The sequence below is a fragment of the Paramormyrops kingsleyae genome, chromosome 9 (assembly GCF_048594095.1).
Source record: "Paramormyrops kingsleyae isolate MSU_618 chromosome 9, PKINGS_0.4, whole genome shotgun sequence".
Classification (NCBI taxonomy): Eukaryota; Metazoa; Chordata; class Actinopteri; order Osteoglossiformes; family Mormyridae; genus Paramormyrops; species Paramormyrops kingsleyae.
In genome coordinates, this window is record NC_132805.1 from 30,750,584 (window position 1) to 30,769,273 (window position 18,690).

Here is an 18,690-nt window from a genome sequence, read left to right on the forward strand (position 1 = left end):
ATCGTGAAGTCAGACCATAAACACATTTGCCTTTTTCACAGCAGTTAGAGAGGATTAGAAATTACTAACCACCAGGGTGGGACTCGAATCCTGCATGAACCGAAGCGGGGAATGGAGGACAGTTCATGGATAACTCAAAAGTTTCACGCTAATCACACATTAGCGTGCAGCTAATTAGCTTGTAGCTAAACATATCTGGTCCTCATGGTGTTTGGGCAACCAAAATTAAAGCCAGAGAAGATACAGCACAATGTATCAAGCAGTGTGTCACAGTGTAACAGGGTGAAATTTAAACCTGGACAGAGGTTTGATACATTATTGATGGCAGGGATATAGCCTGATAGAGAACACCAGCATGTAACAGAGAGTGGATGAGAACTCAAAACACATCAGCAGCTGTCCTACAGGGACATGAATCAGAAGCAACATAAAAGACAAGAGGCAGTAAAGGATTGTGTGAAATCGGCTTGTATTGGATGCCGTAAGTTTTCAAAAAGAGGCAGAAAATATGAGGAACTATCAAGGTAAGACAATATGCTTCTGAAAATAAAACACGGCTAAGATTTAAAAAAAGAATCTAATATCAGTGTTTGCTGTTGTGGGTGGGGGGGTATACAGACTGCGATTAAAAGCAATGGAAAACAGTCTTTGAACAAACATTACAAAGTGTTTTTTGAAATAGGATGGCCTACTTTTATGGGAACTCATTACCAAAAAGATAATCTCATGTCCCTCATATTTTTTTGTTAAAAACAAAATAAATATCTGACAGTCAGAGCTCTCCCTTCCAGTTTAGCATGGGGGGGGCGAATATGCTGGGGGCTTCACCAGAGCTTCATGGTGACGGCGAGAGCGACGGCCATCAGGGCAACCCCCACAGACAGCAACTTCAGCATGATGCCACTCAGGGTCCACGAATGACCCGACCCGCCCGGCATGGTGCTGTTCTGACAGGAAGTCACCCACTCCTGTTGGAGGAGAGAGAGAGAAAAAGAGAGAGAGAGAGAGAGAAAATTAATCAGCAACTCAAACAAGCAGCAATTAGCGGTTAAAAGTTAGCCATGATGTGGGGCTTGACGCCCCAACGCTGTGGTGGGTCGACAGAATATATTCTTAAGCCTACAGTCTGACCCAGAGCCTGTAATCACTGGATTAGGTCCACTGGCACCTTTGAGACGAACTAATGTAATTCCTTAATTACTAATCCTTTATGGCCTTATGGAAAAACTTGCTGCTTAATGTCAGTGCACACTGGTCTATGTTCTGTTCATTGTGCTACGCACTGGAATTTTATTAATTCGTATTGTAACGTGTAGTTACAATAGCGATGTGAAAAATACACGCATATCTTCTTGTAAGAAAACCGATGATAATAATTAAGAAAACAATGTAAATGTGTTTTTAGAGACAAGATGAATAATAATGCTTGGAGAAAAATAAGAGGCTGACAGGCAGGTGCTGGACAGCTCTGTCCCTCTGAATGATGTCATTGGTCAACAGCAGCTCAGTGGTCGAACACGTTTGTTTCTGGAATTCTGAATCCCCCCCCCCCACCCCACCCCACCCCCCACAATGGGCTTGCTTCACCAAAGTCGCGTCTCCCCTCCCTTCTCCAAAAAGAACAAACAGAGTGTAACACAGGCAGTTTGGTATGAAGACGTGATGGGGGGGTGCAGAATACTCATTGACTGATGACCAGTAAGATGCTAGGAGGTCGTCACGGTAACCGCAGGGCCACATACTGGCAATTTCAAAACGCCTCTGGCTGCATCATCAGCCGTACATTGGAGATGGCCTCCGTTGTGCACTCAGAGACGGTCCTTCCCCCCCGTCCCGGGGTTTTCCATCAGGGGCGACTTTCTCGTTTCCAAGGCCCCACTCAAAAATGGGTCTCTAGTGTAGTAACAGTTTGTATCCAACAGGGGGCCCCCAAACCTCGGGGGTCCCACACAAATGCGTGGTTCGAGTGGTGGTAAATAGCTCCGCTGCCCATCATGAGGCACTGAAGCTGCTGACAATCTCACGGGGGGAGACCAGGCGGGGGGGCGCATGACGCCCATGTCACTGCTGAGAGACGCCCGGGGAGCAAAGAGCACAAAACTCATCCATCATCAGTCACTGAAGGCACCTTAACGGTGTTAAATTACCGCAGAGTAAACAGCAGGCTACTCCGCCAGCCACCCCAAGACTCCCCGTCATAATCAGCACTAACCCACAATGCATTGCTGCATTAACGCTTCATTCATGACAGAGATGGTACAAGAGAGACGTCTCTCACCAGAGAACGCGGGGGAGGGGGGGCAAACTGCCAACCCAATAATGCGTTCATTGATGGGGGAGAAAACACACACATTAAATACGGAAGATCAATCTGGAGGACCATGTTATGAGGTCAATATTTCACTAGTGCAGAGACCCTAATTGTAATAACCACGCCGCGGTTACGTGGTAATGCAAACTTCACCGGAGATTAAGCTTCTACTAGGAGCAGTTAGTCTATATTTGCATTTCCCTACATGTGCTTTACCAAGCAGCGTAATCTCCATTTTTCAAAGGTGGGGCACCCTGTTACTGGAGGCTATCAGCATCACTGAGGCCTACTGAGGGAGGTTGCTGTTTAAGCAGGCTTAGACCGGAAGGGAGGCCTTTTTTCAGATAGCTGGGGGTTACTTATTTCAAACCTGACAAGGAAGCCTCTCCTTCATAATCCAACTTCTTCTCTGATATACTTTCTGTGGTATATTCATCTTTTTTCCCTGTTTTTCCCTGAAACCACCCACCTCTGCTCCTTCCTGCCTAATGTCTTTTATCCTTGCACTCCTCCTCCTTGAGGTTATGAGTCCAAAATGACACTGTCCTCCACTGCAATTCACTGTAAAGGGAAGTGAGTAAAGTGGCTGTAAAGGGAGTGAGTGCGTAGCACACTTTCATGACAGTGTGTACACCGAGAAGGGTGTCTCACTCCCGACTAAGTAAAGCAGCAGCCATCTGCATTTTCAGGGAAGGAGTATCCAACAAAACGTGTAGTTAAGAAGTGCAGTGAAGGAATGAGTGAATGAGTGTCGTGAAGACGTGTAGTAAAAGAGTGCAATGAATGAGCACAGTGAAGGAGTGTAGTGAAAGACTGCAGTGAAGGAGTGCCACGAATGAGTGCAGTGAAGAAGTGTAGTTAAGGAGTGCCACGATGGAATGCTGTGAAGTAAATGCAGTGAAGGAGTGGAGTAAATAAGTGCTGTGAAGGGGTGCCGTGAAGACATGAAGTAAAAGAGTGCTATGAACGAGTGCAGTGAAGGAGTGTAGTGAAGGAGTGTAGTGAAAGACTGCAGTGAATTAGTGCTACGAATGATTGCAGTGAAGAAGTGCTGTGAAGGAGTACAGTGAATCGAGCAGGTAGCAGGAAACAGGGACACTGGGGACCTCATGCTTGGGATGGTCCATCGGAGGGTTGGAGTGCAGCCGTGTCACGGAACAGCAACCACGTACTGGGGACAGCAACCACGTACTGGGGACAGCAACCACGTACTGGGGACAGCACAGTCAGTCACAGATCCTGCCCAATAATTACCATTAACTCAATTTAGGATGGAAAAAAACGAAAAGCTCATAGTTAGAAATTCCACCGTCTGCGAGGCAAGCCCTCCCAGCAGCCCTTAGTACAGACAGAGAGCCAAGGGGGGGTGATCCCCTCCCCCAGTGTCCCGACCCCCACCCACCTTTTCACTACATATGCATAGGCATTCACCACCCCTGCTGACACATGCCTCTGACAACATGACCTACTTCTGATGCACACGCTCCTGTCATGGGGGTCTATACCCCAACCTTACCCTTTCACCCCCTGTGCTTACTGCTTGCATTTTCAACCCATCTTTCCTGTTGCCATGGTGTCAGGGGGTGCAAGGACACCCACCCGGCTTACGGGCTTTACCGAACGGAGAGAGCCGGACAGACGGGAAAACCACACGCCGGTGAGGAGCAGATACCAGGACAGTGCAGATACGACAGCACAGGAGCTGATCCGACTTTTCTCTTTTTTTTTAGCTGATAAAAGACGACTTTCACTGACAAAGACAGTTCAGAGACACTGTAAACTCTGCCTGCTTTCCTTGTCCTGAAGTTTTCAGGTATTTCACACTGTTTTTTATGTTTAAACTAGTGAAGTTTGATCCACCAGACTCACACAAGGAAGGGAGGAGGGACAGAGAAGCATGTCGAACCGAACCCCTGCTCGAGCTGGAGCCCAAAGCCTTAAAGCGCCTTTTCTTCACATCTGCGGCTGCCTTTAGCGGCATCCTGCTGCCTGACGCGCCACGGTGACACCTAGTGCACACACACTTCACGAAGAGCGGGACTCCGAAATGTGTGACTAATCAACGCGTTAGCGCTGCGCGGGAGTGTTACCTTGGAAAAGAGGAATGTGACACAGAGACAGAGAGGCAGACAGAAAGACAGACAGAGGCAGACAGAAAGATAGACAGAGGCAGACAGAAAGACAGACAGAGGCAGACAGAAAGACAGACAGAGGCAGACAGAAAGACAGACAGAGGCAGACAGAAAGACAGACAGAGGCAGACAGAAAGACAGACAGAGGCAGACAGAGGCGGTCGGAAACAGGGCTGTCAGAAAGAGACACAGAGACTGATAGAGAGGCAGACAGAAGCTGTCAGAAGGCGAGACAGACAAATTGATAGAAAGAGAGACAGAGGCTGACAGAAAGAGACAGAGACTGACAGAGAGAGACAGACAGAGGCTGTCAGAAAGACACAGAGGCTAATAGAAAGAGACACAAACAGGCAGAGAGAGAGACAAACAGCTGGCCAGAAAGATGTCAGAGAGACAGACAGAGGCTGATGGAGAGAGAGAAGCTGAAAGAAACAGAAGCAGACAGAAAGAGCCAGACAGAAACTGAGGCTGAGGCAGACAAAGAATGTGGCAGAGACTGAGGCAGAGACAGATACAGAGGCAGGCAGACCAAGACAGACGCGAGTGTCCAGGGCTTGTGGGTAACTCGGCCACTGCGCTGCTCAGATCCACATCTCTTTATTTTTTATCAAATATGTTTTTTGAGGATCCAAAACCTGCCTATGCCAGCGACACCATCACGATTGTCCCAGTGACAGGAGCAGCAGAAAAAGCCTCTTTATTCAGCGATAAACTTTGGGGCTGACACACAGCCTTCAGCGCATGGCTTGCAGACTGCCGCATGTAGTCAGCCAGCCCGTACTGCGAGACAGCAGCGTGTCACTCAAACATGAGTCAGAGTCTTTAAATAAATAAATAAATAAAAAAACAAATCGTTTTAAACGTGACGCTGCTGCGGCACAACTCGCATCATTACGCACATCCTGAGATGTGGCGTTGTGAAACATGGGCTGGCGGCTGCGATTCTGCCACCTCAGCACTAATGCAGACGTGTCGCCGGCGAATTTCCATTCGTAAGATCGTCGTCGCAACAGGACGATGCTTCACGACCAAAGCAGGGTGGGGGACACCATGCATAACTGTACGGATGCGACATTTCAGGGGGCTTTCATTAATATATAAAGCAACAAAAGTATATAAGCAATTATCACTAACATCCATAAAATATGAAATTATTGGCTTATAACTTTAACCTTTTCATTCCTTTATATGTTATGGTATTTTATTTCTTTATTTGCGTTTAGCTTTTATTTAATCTCGCTTATTTATGTTATTTAGATGTATTCCGTCTTTCTATAATTTCATTGACCTGTACGTTAGCTGCCTCTCTGCTCTTATTTTATTCACATAATCTGAAGCACTTTGACTCTGAAGCTCTTTCATACACTCCATGTATGAAAAATGCCGTTTAAATAAAGATTATTATCCATCCATTTTCTGTAGCTTCTTGTCCTACTCAGGGTCACGGGGGGGTCAGGAGTCTATCCCAGGGGCTACGGGTGCAAGGCAGGGAACAACCCAGGATGGGGCGCCAACCCATCTCAGGGCATGAGATTATTATTATTAATAGTGCATAAATGTTTTAATACCTAAACAGCATTCCTACCCACAAATGTGTTTTAGAGTTTAATAAATGGGATTTGGGAATTCACTAAGCTGACTGAAGGCCTTCATGCACTTTTAAGCGGCACTCAGCCGACATCGTCTGATTTCAAACGCTGCTTCAAACCGATAAAAAGTATGCAGTATGGGGAGAAACATCAACATAAAATGTACTTCACTGTAGAAAAACATATTCATTTACCAATTACAGCACTGCACATTAATTATACCGTACAGATTAACTGTCAGAAACTAATTGCACTGTATTTTCAGAAGTCAGCAGGACTAAAGACCTGCAGTGCACACGTCGACGGGAGAAAGTCAGGTGGCAAATTAAATGACAATGTGAGCAAATGAGGTGCCTGAACACAGGAAAGTGCATCTGCTGCCTTCACACCGGTATGACATCGGAGAAAACAGCAGTTCTCTCCCCCCCCCCACCCCCCCACCACTGCACGCCTCAAGCCTGCACATCTAGGTCTGGGCTCCTCGCCTTTTTCGTCGTGACGATGCCCAGTTACCCCCCAACTCGTCACCCGGCCACTGGCTGACTGCAAGGATGCTAAACGCTAAAGACGCTGAACAGGATTATGGACTGTGCAAGCTAGCCCCCTCGCTGTCCGTCACACAAGCACAAAGTTATTTCCAGGGAAAGCTCTCCCTCCATCAGACAGGATTACTGCCGCTAGCAAGGTCTTATTTATTCCGCTAGTGGAGGCAATTACCCAGAATGCCTCACAACTCAACGTTTCATACCTTCATACTTGTGTAAAAAAAGAAAAAAAAAAAATGAATTGGATTTCCAACTTGTACTATGGTTATGGGTCCATATCCATCAATCTGCAGCCGGTTTTTTTTTCTTTATTATTTTTTATTTTTTGTTCCACCTCAGATTGCTTGCCTAACCCACAGCTGAGCAAGCACCTGCAGATATTTCCTGCAGAATTTAAAGCAATCGTAATTCTGGATTTATTGATTAGATCCCAGTCGGGTGGCTCTGGCAGAAAACAGACGTGGATACGTGGGACCCAGAGGGATTGGAGCACCTTGAAACACCCAACGGCGTTTGGGGGGGGGGGGGGGATGGGGGGTACCAGTACATAAATCTATATTAGGAAACAAAGCTGAATTTGTGTACAAGTAGCTTGTAGGCAAAATATTTATGTTTACCAAACTATACGCCAAATCGCCAGCCAGGATGGAGAGCCAGACCAAACCCTCTGCAAAGCTGCCACCAACCTCATCCCCGTGACATTTCAGTCCAATATTGTTTCTCAATCTGTGAGTGTTGAAAGGTTCCCCGGCCACTGCCCAATCTCTCTAGGGGGTGTGCACACGACTTCCAGCACACCTGCCCCGGTCAGGGGCCTTTTAAAGGGGACGGTGTGTCGTTAACCCCCACACCGACGCCCCCTCCCCGGTGCCCTGGCCGCAAGCCTGCCAGAGACGCAGCGGCGATCCGAAATGAGGAATGCTAAACGGGGCGTTCTGCGGATTCATCGCCGATGGCATCGCTGAGGGTCACGGGCCCGCAGCCGCAGGGGAACGAGGCGGAGGCTCTGTCCCGTCTGCATCGCAGCCAGCACTTCTGCCTGGCTACAGCTTCCCAAACAGCTCCCCCTTCGCTGGAAGGCCTGACACTGCAACGGGGAACAGCATGCGGCTGCCGATGATTAATCACCATTCTTAGCTGCCTGGCAGACGTGATTAAACAGGGAAATAAAGGGGATCGCATCCCGTACTGGGAATGGCGGAAAAGAAACCCAGAAACGATCCAGCTTCTGCTGCTAATTTTATTTTCCGTGTGGCATTATATCCCTGATCACCCCGCCCCCCCCCCCCGGGTCTGATGGTTCAGCGTTAAAGATGGTACACCAGAGAGAACTGGGACCACTGGGGTTGACTGACACAGGAAGGGGGGCTGCGACAAAATGCTCATCTGCCGAGGAGGCCAGACTGGACGGGGCCATCGGAAACGGGGGGGCTTTCCGAGGAAACCATCCCCATCTAAATTCTGGTCAGCCAGAGGGGGGGGCACATGTTAATAATGAATGCGTTTCCCAGACCTTCGGCGCGGTCTCATTGCCGCTAAGGAGAGCGGCTAAATTAAAGCGACCCTCTAATAAGCCTGTAGTATTTCTAGGAAAAAGCGGAAAAAAAACCCCATCAAATAACGCAACTGCACAGCAACAAACAGTAAGGATTGCATCTTGAAATGTCACATTCAAGAGGAAAAAAAGCAGGAGGAGGAGAGGAAAAGGACATGAGGAGGAAGCCATCAGATTAAAAATAAACCTGAATAGTGGAAGCGGACCCAGAAGCCAGGAGGAGCGATTCGGAGCGATTCGGAGGCAGGCCTGGGTGCGGCGATCCGCTGTCGCCGGGCAGCAGCCGGCTGCGTCTCCGAGGAGCTGTCAGTCTGCATGATGCAAAGGGCCGGCAATACCCGCACGCGGCGGGCGGGCGGGCGGGCGAGAGGGGCGGGCGAGAGGGGCGGGCGAGAGGGGCGGGCGGGCGGGCGGGCGGGTGGGGAACGCGCGACAATTAGCTGCTCCGCCGTTCCAGGTGTTTGCGGGGTCGAGGTGGGGGCACCGGTGAATTATTAAAGTGTCACTGGCCCCGCGGATAACGCCAGAGCCCCGGGCATCACCCGGTAAGGCCACTGTTAGCGCAGATCTGATCACCTGATTTATTTACCACCCCCCCCCCCACCTCCCTGAATCGCAGCATGTTGTTGACATACATAATGCACACGCGTTATTGTGCCACGGCAGGGCTGGGGGGGGGGGCTCCCGTGGCAGGGCTAAGGGGGGGGCTCCCGTGGCAGGGCTGGGGGGGGGGGCTCCCGTGGCAGGGCTGGCACCTCCCAGCACCACTGCAGCCTCCGAAAAGACCTTGAAAGGAATAAACAGACAGAAAGGGATAAATTAGAGGAAGACGAATGCGGGGGGAGGGGGAGGGGGGGGGGGGAGCCGGCAATTTGACATGGCGAGATTCAGGAGCTCTTTCATTTGTCAATGCCAGATGAAATATGCCCCCCACCCTGCCCCAACATCCTCACCCCCCCCCCCCCCAAACCATTCCCTCCCCTCCCCAAAATTCAGCTTTGGATTCAACTGTTTGTAAAGGTTAGATTATTCCAAGGTGTACTCTCTCTCTCTCTCTCTCTCTCTCTCTCTCGCTGAGTGCAGGGTACTTACATTTGTAAGTGTGCTCAGAACAGCCCCGCCCCCCCCACACCACCCCCACCATGTCCCCCCCAATCGGAAAAGGCCGCTGCTGGTGAGCAGATGCCGTAATGAGATCCCCGGCTTCACACAATGGCCATGGCACGTGTGTGTGTGTGTGTGTGTGTGTGTGTGTGTATTATGTTAATATTACCATTTTTCAGGTCCCCACAAAGGTCTGTGACTGCAATCAAAAAACTAAGAATGTCAAAAGTGTCATATTTTGTTTGGTGACTTATGGTTAAGGTTAGGGCTGGGTAGGGGTTAAAGTCGTCATGTTGGGATTAGAGTCTTCCCCATAGAGATGAACGGAGAGTCCCCACAAAGATATAATTACAAACCTGTGTGTGTGTGTGTGTGTGTGTGTGTTTGGCGGGTCGGGGGGGGGGGGGGGGGGGGGGTTGGATGGGTAGTTGGACGGGGAGGTTAGTGCATGCTTCAAAAGCTAAAGGAATGGCCCACACCTGAAAGCCCTTTTCATCAGTTCTGTTAAAAAAAATAAATAGCAGTGCACAATTTTAACCCAAGATGAATGCAGAATGGTAAACTGGGAGTGTGAATATCTTACTGATCCATAAGCATTGAGTACTAATCCTTATGCACGGAGTACTAATTTATACATACTGATCCTTATGTGCTAAGTATTGATCTTTACTGGGTGGGTACTGATCCATATGCACTGTGTATTGATCCTTACGTGCTGAGTACTGATCCTTACATGCATTAGTATTGATCTTTACATGTTGAGTACTGATCCTTATGTGCCGAGTACTGATCCTTACACACCAAGTAGTAATCCTTAAGTGCTGAGTAGTGATCCTTAAACAGTGAGTGCTGATCTTTACTCGATATGCAGTAATCTTTACAAGTTAAGTACTGATCCTTACATGCTGAGTACTGATCCTTACTAGCTGAGTACTGCTTCACATGCACAACTACAAGGGGCTCTTGGATACAGCCTGTATTTTTATTAAATATATAATGCCATGTACCTCATCCATCAAGTTTACACAGAGCAAACAGAGGAGCCCAACCCTCCAGCTCTGGCACCATCTCAAGAGAAACCTGGCAGTGGACGGCATGACAGAAGCCAAAGCAAGCAGAGAAACTCCCAGTGAGTCCCGAGAGCGCAATCGGAGCTCAGCCGCGGGAAAGAGCCCGCCCCCTGCTGGGTGGGGGGCACACGAACCCGAGTCAGCGGCTCCAACGGCTCGATGGCCCCCAATACCAGTGTCTCTGTTTACCCGAGACCTCCGGTGACCCCAGTCGTGGGCCACATTAGACCCAGTGGTCACCCAGTACCTGATCCGAGCCGAGGTCGCCCGTATCCCCCCCAGGACAGCGACGGCTCTCGGGCCCTCGGAACACATTCCAGAAAACTATGAACTCCTGATGGCTTTTCGCAATTTACAATCGTGTTTTGTTTAAAAGCGGTTTTAGAAATCGAGGTTTGCCGTGTTGCAGAAGGCTGACGATCGACACCACCTCGAGCTGCGAGCGACAGACTCAAGCCATCAATCCCCGCGGACGGAGCGTGCAAGTCCCACTGCGGGGGTTAGGGTGGCTCTAAGTGACTGGAAACTCGCAGAGGACGTCTTCCAGGACCTCCAGAAGACTTCCACCTCACTGTAAATGTCATTTACATAACGTCACGTGTGAACAATATTCTTTACTGATCGCAAATCAGAGCTCGGGGCAGCTTGGGCTGGACGTGAGGACGCCGCGTCCCTGACGGCATGAAGACCAGCGGGCATGTGGTGACAGGTTTACGGCGCTCCTGCTGTTACCACACAGCATGGTGTCCTCACTCTCACTCTCACTCTCACTCTGACTCTGACTCTGACTCCGAGGAGCGACGGCGTCTCCAAAGCATGTAACAGCAGAACGTGACGTGGCTACACAGCGAACTGTACAGTAAACGTGCACGCACATTCATATTTAAATTAATTTAATTAGAAGGGTTGGTTACGACACTACACGTGAATATTTCTGCTGTCATGCGGGGCCCACGGCACGGGAGTGACCACCCCCCCTCTTTAACACTCCTCATCTTCTCACACCGTTAGTACTGGCATTAGCACCCCCATCTCTATGGTTATCAGCACGCTGTGTGCTGTTTGGTTGGAACGCCAGTTTAAACTTCTGGCAAACGGTTTACGTAGCACGACCCCCCCCCCCCCGCTTGCTTAACTGCACACTCAGGCATGTTTATTAACTGACCAGCACTGGACAAAGAACAGACTCAAACCTGCCCAGCATACAGCTCAGCGTGTGAATGGAATCGCACCCAGTCAGCATGAACCTTACGGTGATGTCTGAGGTGGAGGAAACGTCTGCGTAAAACCGAGTATTCCTAAAAGCGACAAAAAAAGTGTCACCAGAAACGGTGACCAAAAGCCCCGCGACTGAGCTGCGACGGGCCGGGGGGGGGGGCCGGGGCAATCTGAAACAAAATGGAAAATTGCAGAGGATAACAGAAGGGCCTCGTGGAGGACGTTTTGGTGATCAGACAGCTTCGGCTGAAGCTGATGTTCCATCACAACACCCCCCCCCCCCCCGGGGTGACACGGGAACTGCCGCTGTGCAAAAAAAAAAAAGGGAACATCCACTACCCCCCCTTCGGGCAGCTTCCTGACACACCCTAGCCCACAAAACATACAATACACACTCCCTAAATATACAGTTTCAGTTCCTCCTCTTATTATTGCAGATTAATCCCACGCTGAAGAGGTCAGATATTAGTCATTTCATCACCTCTAGCCGATGGTAGCGGAGATGGCTCCCTGCTCAACCACTAACCCCGTGGTTCCTCTCACCAGTTCCTCTGCGGTGTGGAGATCAGGGGTATCCATGCAGCGGCAGAGTGTGGCTGACCGTATCCGTGGGAGAATTACCACGTAAAGCTGGCAGACACCCCGAAACCGCTCGACACAGAAACCGCTGCGTTCAACAACCGCTCTAAAGGGTCGAGTGCGGACATAAGCGTTAAAACACGGACTGGTGCGAATGCAGATCCTGAATAAATTACCATCCTTTGTCACTCGCCGTCGACATCAACAAGCGGATGTCCCATTAGCTTCTGTCCGCTGACTCGGTAAAGCAGTGAATATTTTTTAAGTCACTCATAACTATTATTATCGGAAGTACACAGGCAGAGAGACAATTATTACTATATCTGAATTCATAAACTATGACAGAAGCTTGGGTGATCTCCACACACAGTCTTCAGCACATCCCATAAAAAAGTAAATAAATCAGAGAGGCTTCAAAACACTCCAGTGCTTTCGTGAGAGTAACGTTACTCGTAAACGACATTTCGTACAACCAACATCCATGCTGCAGGTGACTTTGAAGGTTAGGGGAAAAAAAAACAAAACTATGGATTTTAGCAGTCAGGCAGTTTTTGCGAACCCTCCCACATTAAAACGTTGATTTCAGAAGATCCCCTTCATATCGCACACTTAGATTTGTGTTTCTGTCCTAATACCTGTATCACACATAATTTCCATTCTGCTGATCAGTCTTCCTTCTGAGCTAAGTAGCAGTTACACACAGCAGGAGTTTCTACCCCACAAATGCATATTAAATACTATTCCTCCTTCAGATGGCTCCTGTACCATACTACCAGTGCAGTTTACACATCTCTATACCAATCAAATTCCCACATCATGCTTAATTTCCATTCCACTGATTAATTCTCTATGTAATCTAATAATAAAGTTGCAATTATACACTGCAGACCTTCTCCCCAACAAATGCATATTCAAAGCCATGCAGGACCAGCCAAACCAGTATAATTTCACCCATTCAGACTGTCAGTTCTCTCCTCACAGGACATTAACGGTGTGTGTGTTTCATCTGAGACTCTAGATTCCTCACATAAGTCTCACTTTCCTCCCTCCGGGGGCCCCCGTAACAGAGCCGGCGGGGGCTCCTAAAGTGAACAGAAACAGTGGTACAGGGAGCAGTTTATTAAGCAAACACGGGCCCCGGGGCCACGCTGGATCCCGTTACCGCTAACGGTCGGGGCGCCCTCGGCGTGCAGATTCCCGTCCTGAGTAATAAAGTAGGAAAACAGAGCTAATGCTGTGCAGACGTTATTAATGGCAGGGAGGGGGCCGGAGAGGGAGCAGAGCTCGTTCGGCCGTGCACACGCAGCAATTTGGAAATTATACGGCCGGATAAACTGTCGCTATTTTTCTCCCGTATGTTAATCAGCAGCTTCGAGATATTTTTCAGACGGACACCTAAGAACATTTGTACCGGAGGGAAGGACGTCAAATGATGCACAGAAATGTGAGACACATTTTAATTTCACACTCCATGGCCTTTTACTGCCAGCTCCGGCAGAACATACAAAAATATAGATATATATATATGTTATATAAGAAATGTCTGGAAGGCGGCCATGTTCGCAAAATAGCTGTGCAATGACATCATGCTTTTGCTTTGAATGGTGTGGACCGATAGTCCGAGAGGTCTGACCAAGGGTTGCCCTTTCCGAAGTTTTAACCCCCGCCTTTGCCAAAGCGTCCTCAAGCCGGTGTTTTGACCTTTACTGTCCCGTAATAATTATGTTTCATCACCAGAGAGGCGGGATCAGCAAACGACTTGGCAGGCGTGCGGGTTTATGGGAGAGCAGGGTAATGGGCTGTAAAGGAAACGCCCCTGCCCCCCCCCCCGGATGTTACCTTTCTCAGCAGTTAGCCAGCTACAGCCCATCTCTAATTACCGGACGATTTAAAAAAGTTAATTAAGAGGCTTAATTATTTCCACTAAGTTGATCACTCTCGGAGGGCTTTATGGGTGAAAATGGCTGATGGTAAACTCTCCCGCTCCCGTTTCCGGTTTGTCGAGAGGAGGCGAAGGGAAGCAGTTCCGCCCCGGAGGAACAGGGCCTCAGGGCGTCCACCGTTGGAACACGGTGTGGGCGTCGGCTGCGTACGACAGCCCAAATGCCTGCTAAATACATACAAGGTAAATGGTCAGTGGGCTTCATTTCCACAGCAAACTGGAAATCTCAGCTACTACTTGCACCAATCATGTGGTGCGATCGTGTGGTGAGAAACCATCTGAGAGTAGTGCTGTTTGTGTGTGTTTGCATATGACTGACTTTGGGAATACCGCCGCAATCGTCAGCTTTAATATCCTGGTCGGGAGAGCTGACCTCTGGGTTCCATAAATGCCACCGGAGGGAGTTGAGTGAGACTCAGCGTCACATTGAAGAGCTCTCTCCTACTCTATCCCAGCTTACTTTAAAGCCCAATGCACATCCTGCCTTCAGCACCAGAGCTCATAGAGGCCCTACCTCAACACGGACCTCAACAACAACAAATTAATTTTTGTATAGCGCGTTATCACAACATTACATCGCCTCAAAGCGCTTTACAGCATCCTCACCCAAAGCCCCCAGTGAGTAAGCCATAGGCGACAGTGGCGAGGAAAAACTCCCGAGAAGGAAGAAACTCAAAGAGGGAGCCCATCCTCCAGGGGCCGGCAGGGAGAGTCAAATACAGTAAACATGGGCTCTCAGCGTTGGAGTTCACAGAGGTCCTACCTCAACGCGAGCCTTCAGCGCTGGGGCTCACAGAGGCGCCACCTCAACATAGTCTTCAGTGCTGGAGCTCCCAGAGATGCTACCTCAACACGGGCCTTCAGCGCTGGAGCTCACAGAGGTCCTACCTCAACACGGGCCTTCAGCGCTGGAGCTCACAGAGGTCCTACCTCAACACGGGCCTTCAGCGCTGGAGCTCACAGAGGTCCTACCTCAACACGGGCCTTCAGCGCTGGAGCTCACAGAGGTCCTACCTCAACACGGGCCTTCAGCGCTGGAGCTCACAGAGGTCCTACCTCAACACGGGCCTTCAGCGCTGGAGCTCACAGAGGTCCTACCTCAACACGGGCCTTCAGCGCTGGGGCTCACAGAGGCGCTACCTCAACACGGGCCTTCAGCGCTGGGGCTCACAGAGGCGCTACCTCAACACGGGCCTTCAGCGCTGGGGCTCACAGAGGCGCTACCTCAACACGGGCCTCACAGAGGCGCTACCTCAACACGGGCCTTCAGCGCTGGGGCTCACAGAGGCGCTACCTCAACACGGGCCTTCAGCGCTGGGGCTCACAGAGGCGTTACCACAACATGGCCTGGCCTGGCCTTGGAGGACCCACTCCCCGCCCCTCAGCCCAGATAATCGATTCGGTTCTGAAAAAGTCTGCAAAACAGGAGCAGACTTGCATCCGGTGAGGAGAAACAGGCACACGCAGAAGATTCAATTTTAATGGAATGGACAGTTAAATTTTAATGGTGTTTGGAGATGCAGGAATATCAGTGTGTCAAAGCTGAAAAGGAAGCTGATACCTCAACCCGACTTTCGTCTGTGTCACTGATAAATGTTGCAGCAACATAATTAACATGACTTTGCAACTGAAGAAACACAGAAAGAATAGTTTATTAGTGCAATGTTCTCGATGACCTTCGGGAAAATTTCCAGAATATTGCATTGGGCTCACCTGCGTTAGCCCGGAGACCTCCCCTTTCTTCAGAGGTAGAGCGATGGAAGGGGTGAAGACCTCACCGGCCTCGACGGGTTGGCCCTTCATGAAGTGTTTGCCGGTCTCATAGATGTCCACCTCGATCATCTTACCCTTAAACTCCGGGATTTTCGGAACCAGGACCTGCCAACAGCAAGAAGGGAAAGGGAGCTACAGAGGGACTTTCACAGGAGACCGAAAGCACTAACCTCAACAGAAGACGGCGAGCAGGAAGAACTACATGAATGAAAGTAACGGCCCGGCTCACAGCCAAGGATCTGGTCTGGGCCGCTGCACCCTGGTGCTTCTGGGGAAAAAACAGCTGCAGAGAGGATGGAATATGGATAGGGCTATGGGAAAGCTTCAGGTTCCTCCCCGATAAGACACGGGCTAAAGAGCAAGTTTCGACTGTATTCCGGGTCCATGGCCTCTGGAAAACGTCATTGATTTGCAGCCATCCGCAGTGATAGGAGAGCGCCTTTAAGTCAATGGAGATCAATGGTGCTGAGTCTGAGATTTCTGGGACAAATTAGCAAAGCTAGTCAACTGAGTGCCAAGACCCCCCCCAGCCGGCAAGGTCACATCCCTCCACCACCCCCACCCCGCGTCACGGCAGAAAGTCAAATGACCAGCTGTCCGACACCACAGCTGTGGGTAAGCATCGATCGGCTGCGTCTCACTCCAGGATGTGCGATGTTGCCGTGCTAGTGCACGGAACATCGAAGCCGATCACGACATATTTACCGTGAGCCACAAATTACCCCCGAGGCACATGGCCTACCCTCATTCCTAACCGAAAACCTGGTGGTTTGCCTCATCACTTTAAACCAAGGTCTTTAAAACATCTTTCGACAGTACCGTGAGATTACAAACTCCTTTTTATGCTTAAGATCTATTCAAGGCACTATTCAGTGAAGCAAATTCAACCTGAGGGCGAACCACGGATTGGATTAAATGGCTCTCTACTGAGAAACACACAGTTTAGACCAAAATTGCCTTCATCAAAGACTTGCACACAATGGGTCCTTTACACACGAAAGTCGAGCTCTTATATTCATGTGCCTGATAATCCATCCGACTTATCAAATGTCTGCGGATGCCAATTAAGTTTTTCAATTAACTCAAAATTAAATATGTGTTTTCTCTGCGCCACGGCTAATTTTAATTATGCCTTGTGAATTAAGGAATTTTTTTTTTTTTTTTACGTTTTTCAATCTATGATACGAATCCCAGCCTGAACCAAGGATTTTGATAACACCTTCGTAAGGCTAACTGGTGGCCATTCTGTACCTCTTGGCTCAAGCTACCAGAAGAGGCATCATGTAGCACTGGTCAGGCGAGACTGAAAGGGATTCTCTGTCTTTACTTATGAGACCTATATTCCACTGGTCAGGGCCCTTATTGCTGTCAGACATGCCACAAAATGAGACACAATACAAGTGCATTGTGGGCATCTTTTTTTCCCTCAGCCGGACAATCATACCTCACTTGACCTAGCATCTTAAAGGTCTTGTCTAGGAAGTACTGACCCATGCTCAGCTAAAGAGCTGGATCTCCATTCCATTCAGCAGCTCCAAACGGTTTGAAGGGCTTCGCATTTCCATTTTAAAATTATTTCTGTGTCCTGTCAGCTCATTCTATTAGCTGGAGACTTGCTGGAAATAGCTGTTAAGCAAGCAGAAAGGCTTCTGCGGGTGACTCCGGCAAATCCTGCACTGGGATTTGAAGACTTATATCATAATAGCTGCTTATTCAAACATCCATATACCTTCTAGCGGTTGCGGGGTTTTAGTGCAGGTGATCGGAATCGCAGGATGAAAAAGTCTCTTGAGCCTACAGTGGCTGCTGAAACAGTAAATGACCCACAGCTATCTGATTCCTCGCTATCTCTGCGGCAGGCCTGCGTGTCGGCGGCAGGCCTGCTTGTCGGCGGCCAGGAGATGCATCTTCAGCCGTAAGACAGCTCTGCTTCTTTCTGGATTCGTTAGCATTTTGGGTCCGAGTGGCCGTTATTTACCACGTTACTCCAGCTCGATCATTCAAGCTCTTGTCGGAGCCCAAACACTGATCTTCAATCCCAGCGCATGTGGCATGTTCCATAAAAACCCAACACGGGCTGGAGGGTCAGTATATATCACCTCATGCCCGGCTCCCTTAACTCGCACATCCCTCCGAATGGGTCACGATTCCTTCCACCCACATCGCCTTGGAAACAGCCACCCTAACAGGGGCACAATGCGGAATATTCTGGAGAAGCTCCCAAACTGCGAATGCCATTCAGCACTGGTCATAAAGAGACGGGAGATGTTTTACATTTGATCGGTTCACCCTGTAGGAAGAATCCAGGGTGATTCATTTATGGGGTTTGGGGGCTGGGGGACCGTGGGGGTCATTGGTGAGGGGTGGGGGTTTGTGCAGGCATGCATCACACAGCATGGCAGAAATGCCTTTAAGCTGCAGGTAGAATTAAAAGGGCTCCCAGAATGCCGTTTCCCGCTGGGTGACAGCTCTGGGATGAATCGCAGAGAGACCAGAAAGCCCTGATCCTTGGAACGGCCTGAAGAAACATGTTCTGATCTTCAATAGAGCCTTTGCCCTCATATGCGCCCCGGAAAGCACCAGAAGATGTTTTTTTTTCTTAAAGCCAACCATCAGTTTTTTCTTTTTAACAGGGGTTGACCGCTAAAGATCGGCGATGCAGACGATTACATGACACACACACAGGTGACAGGCTGTGATTAAGGGCGGCATACCGCGGCAGACTGGATATGAAATGCTACAGACATCACTGACTAGGCTCTGTGTCACCCCCCCCCCCCCCCCGACCCCACTTCCTGATGTTCAGAGAACCACACGACACTTGTAGCTGAGTTCATAGCTCCGGGACACGCTGGAGAAAATTACTACCCAT

The 18,690-nt window shown here is 49.5% G+C and overlaps 1 protein-coding gene across 1 annotated transcript in view; it reads right to left on the minus strand.

The window, feature by feature from the left end:
- Positions 1-452: 452 nt before the first annotated feature.
- Positions 453-18,690, minus strand: part of cdkal1 (CDK5 regulatory subunit associated protein 1-like 1) — a 203,727-nt gene continuing 185,489 nt past the window's right edge. The window contains exons 14-15 of the mRNA XM_072716755.1: positions 15,759-15,923; positions 453-968 (exon numbers count right to left, since the gene is read on the minus strand). Of these exons, the coding sequence (XP_072572856.1) occupies positions 825-968; positions 15,759-15,923 (309 nt within the window). The 3' untranslated portion in view covers positions 453-824. The remainder of the gene's footprint in view (positions 969-15,758; positions 15,924-18,690) is intronic.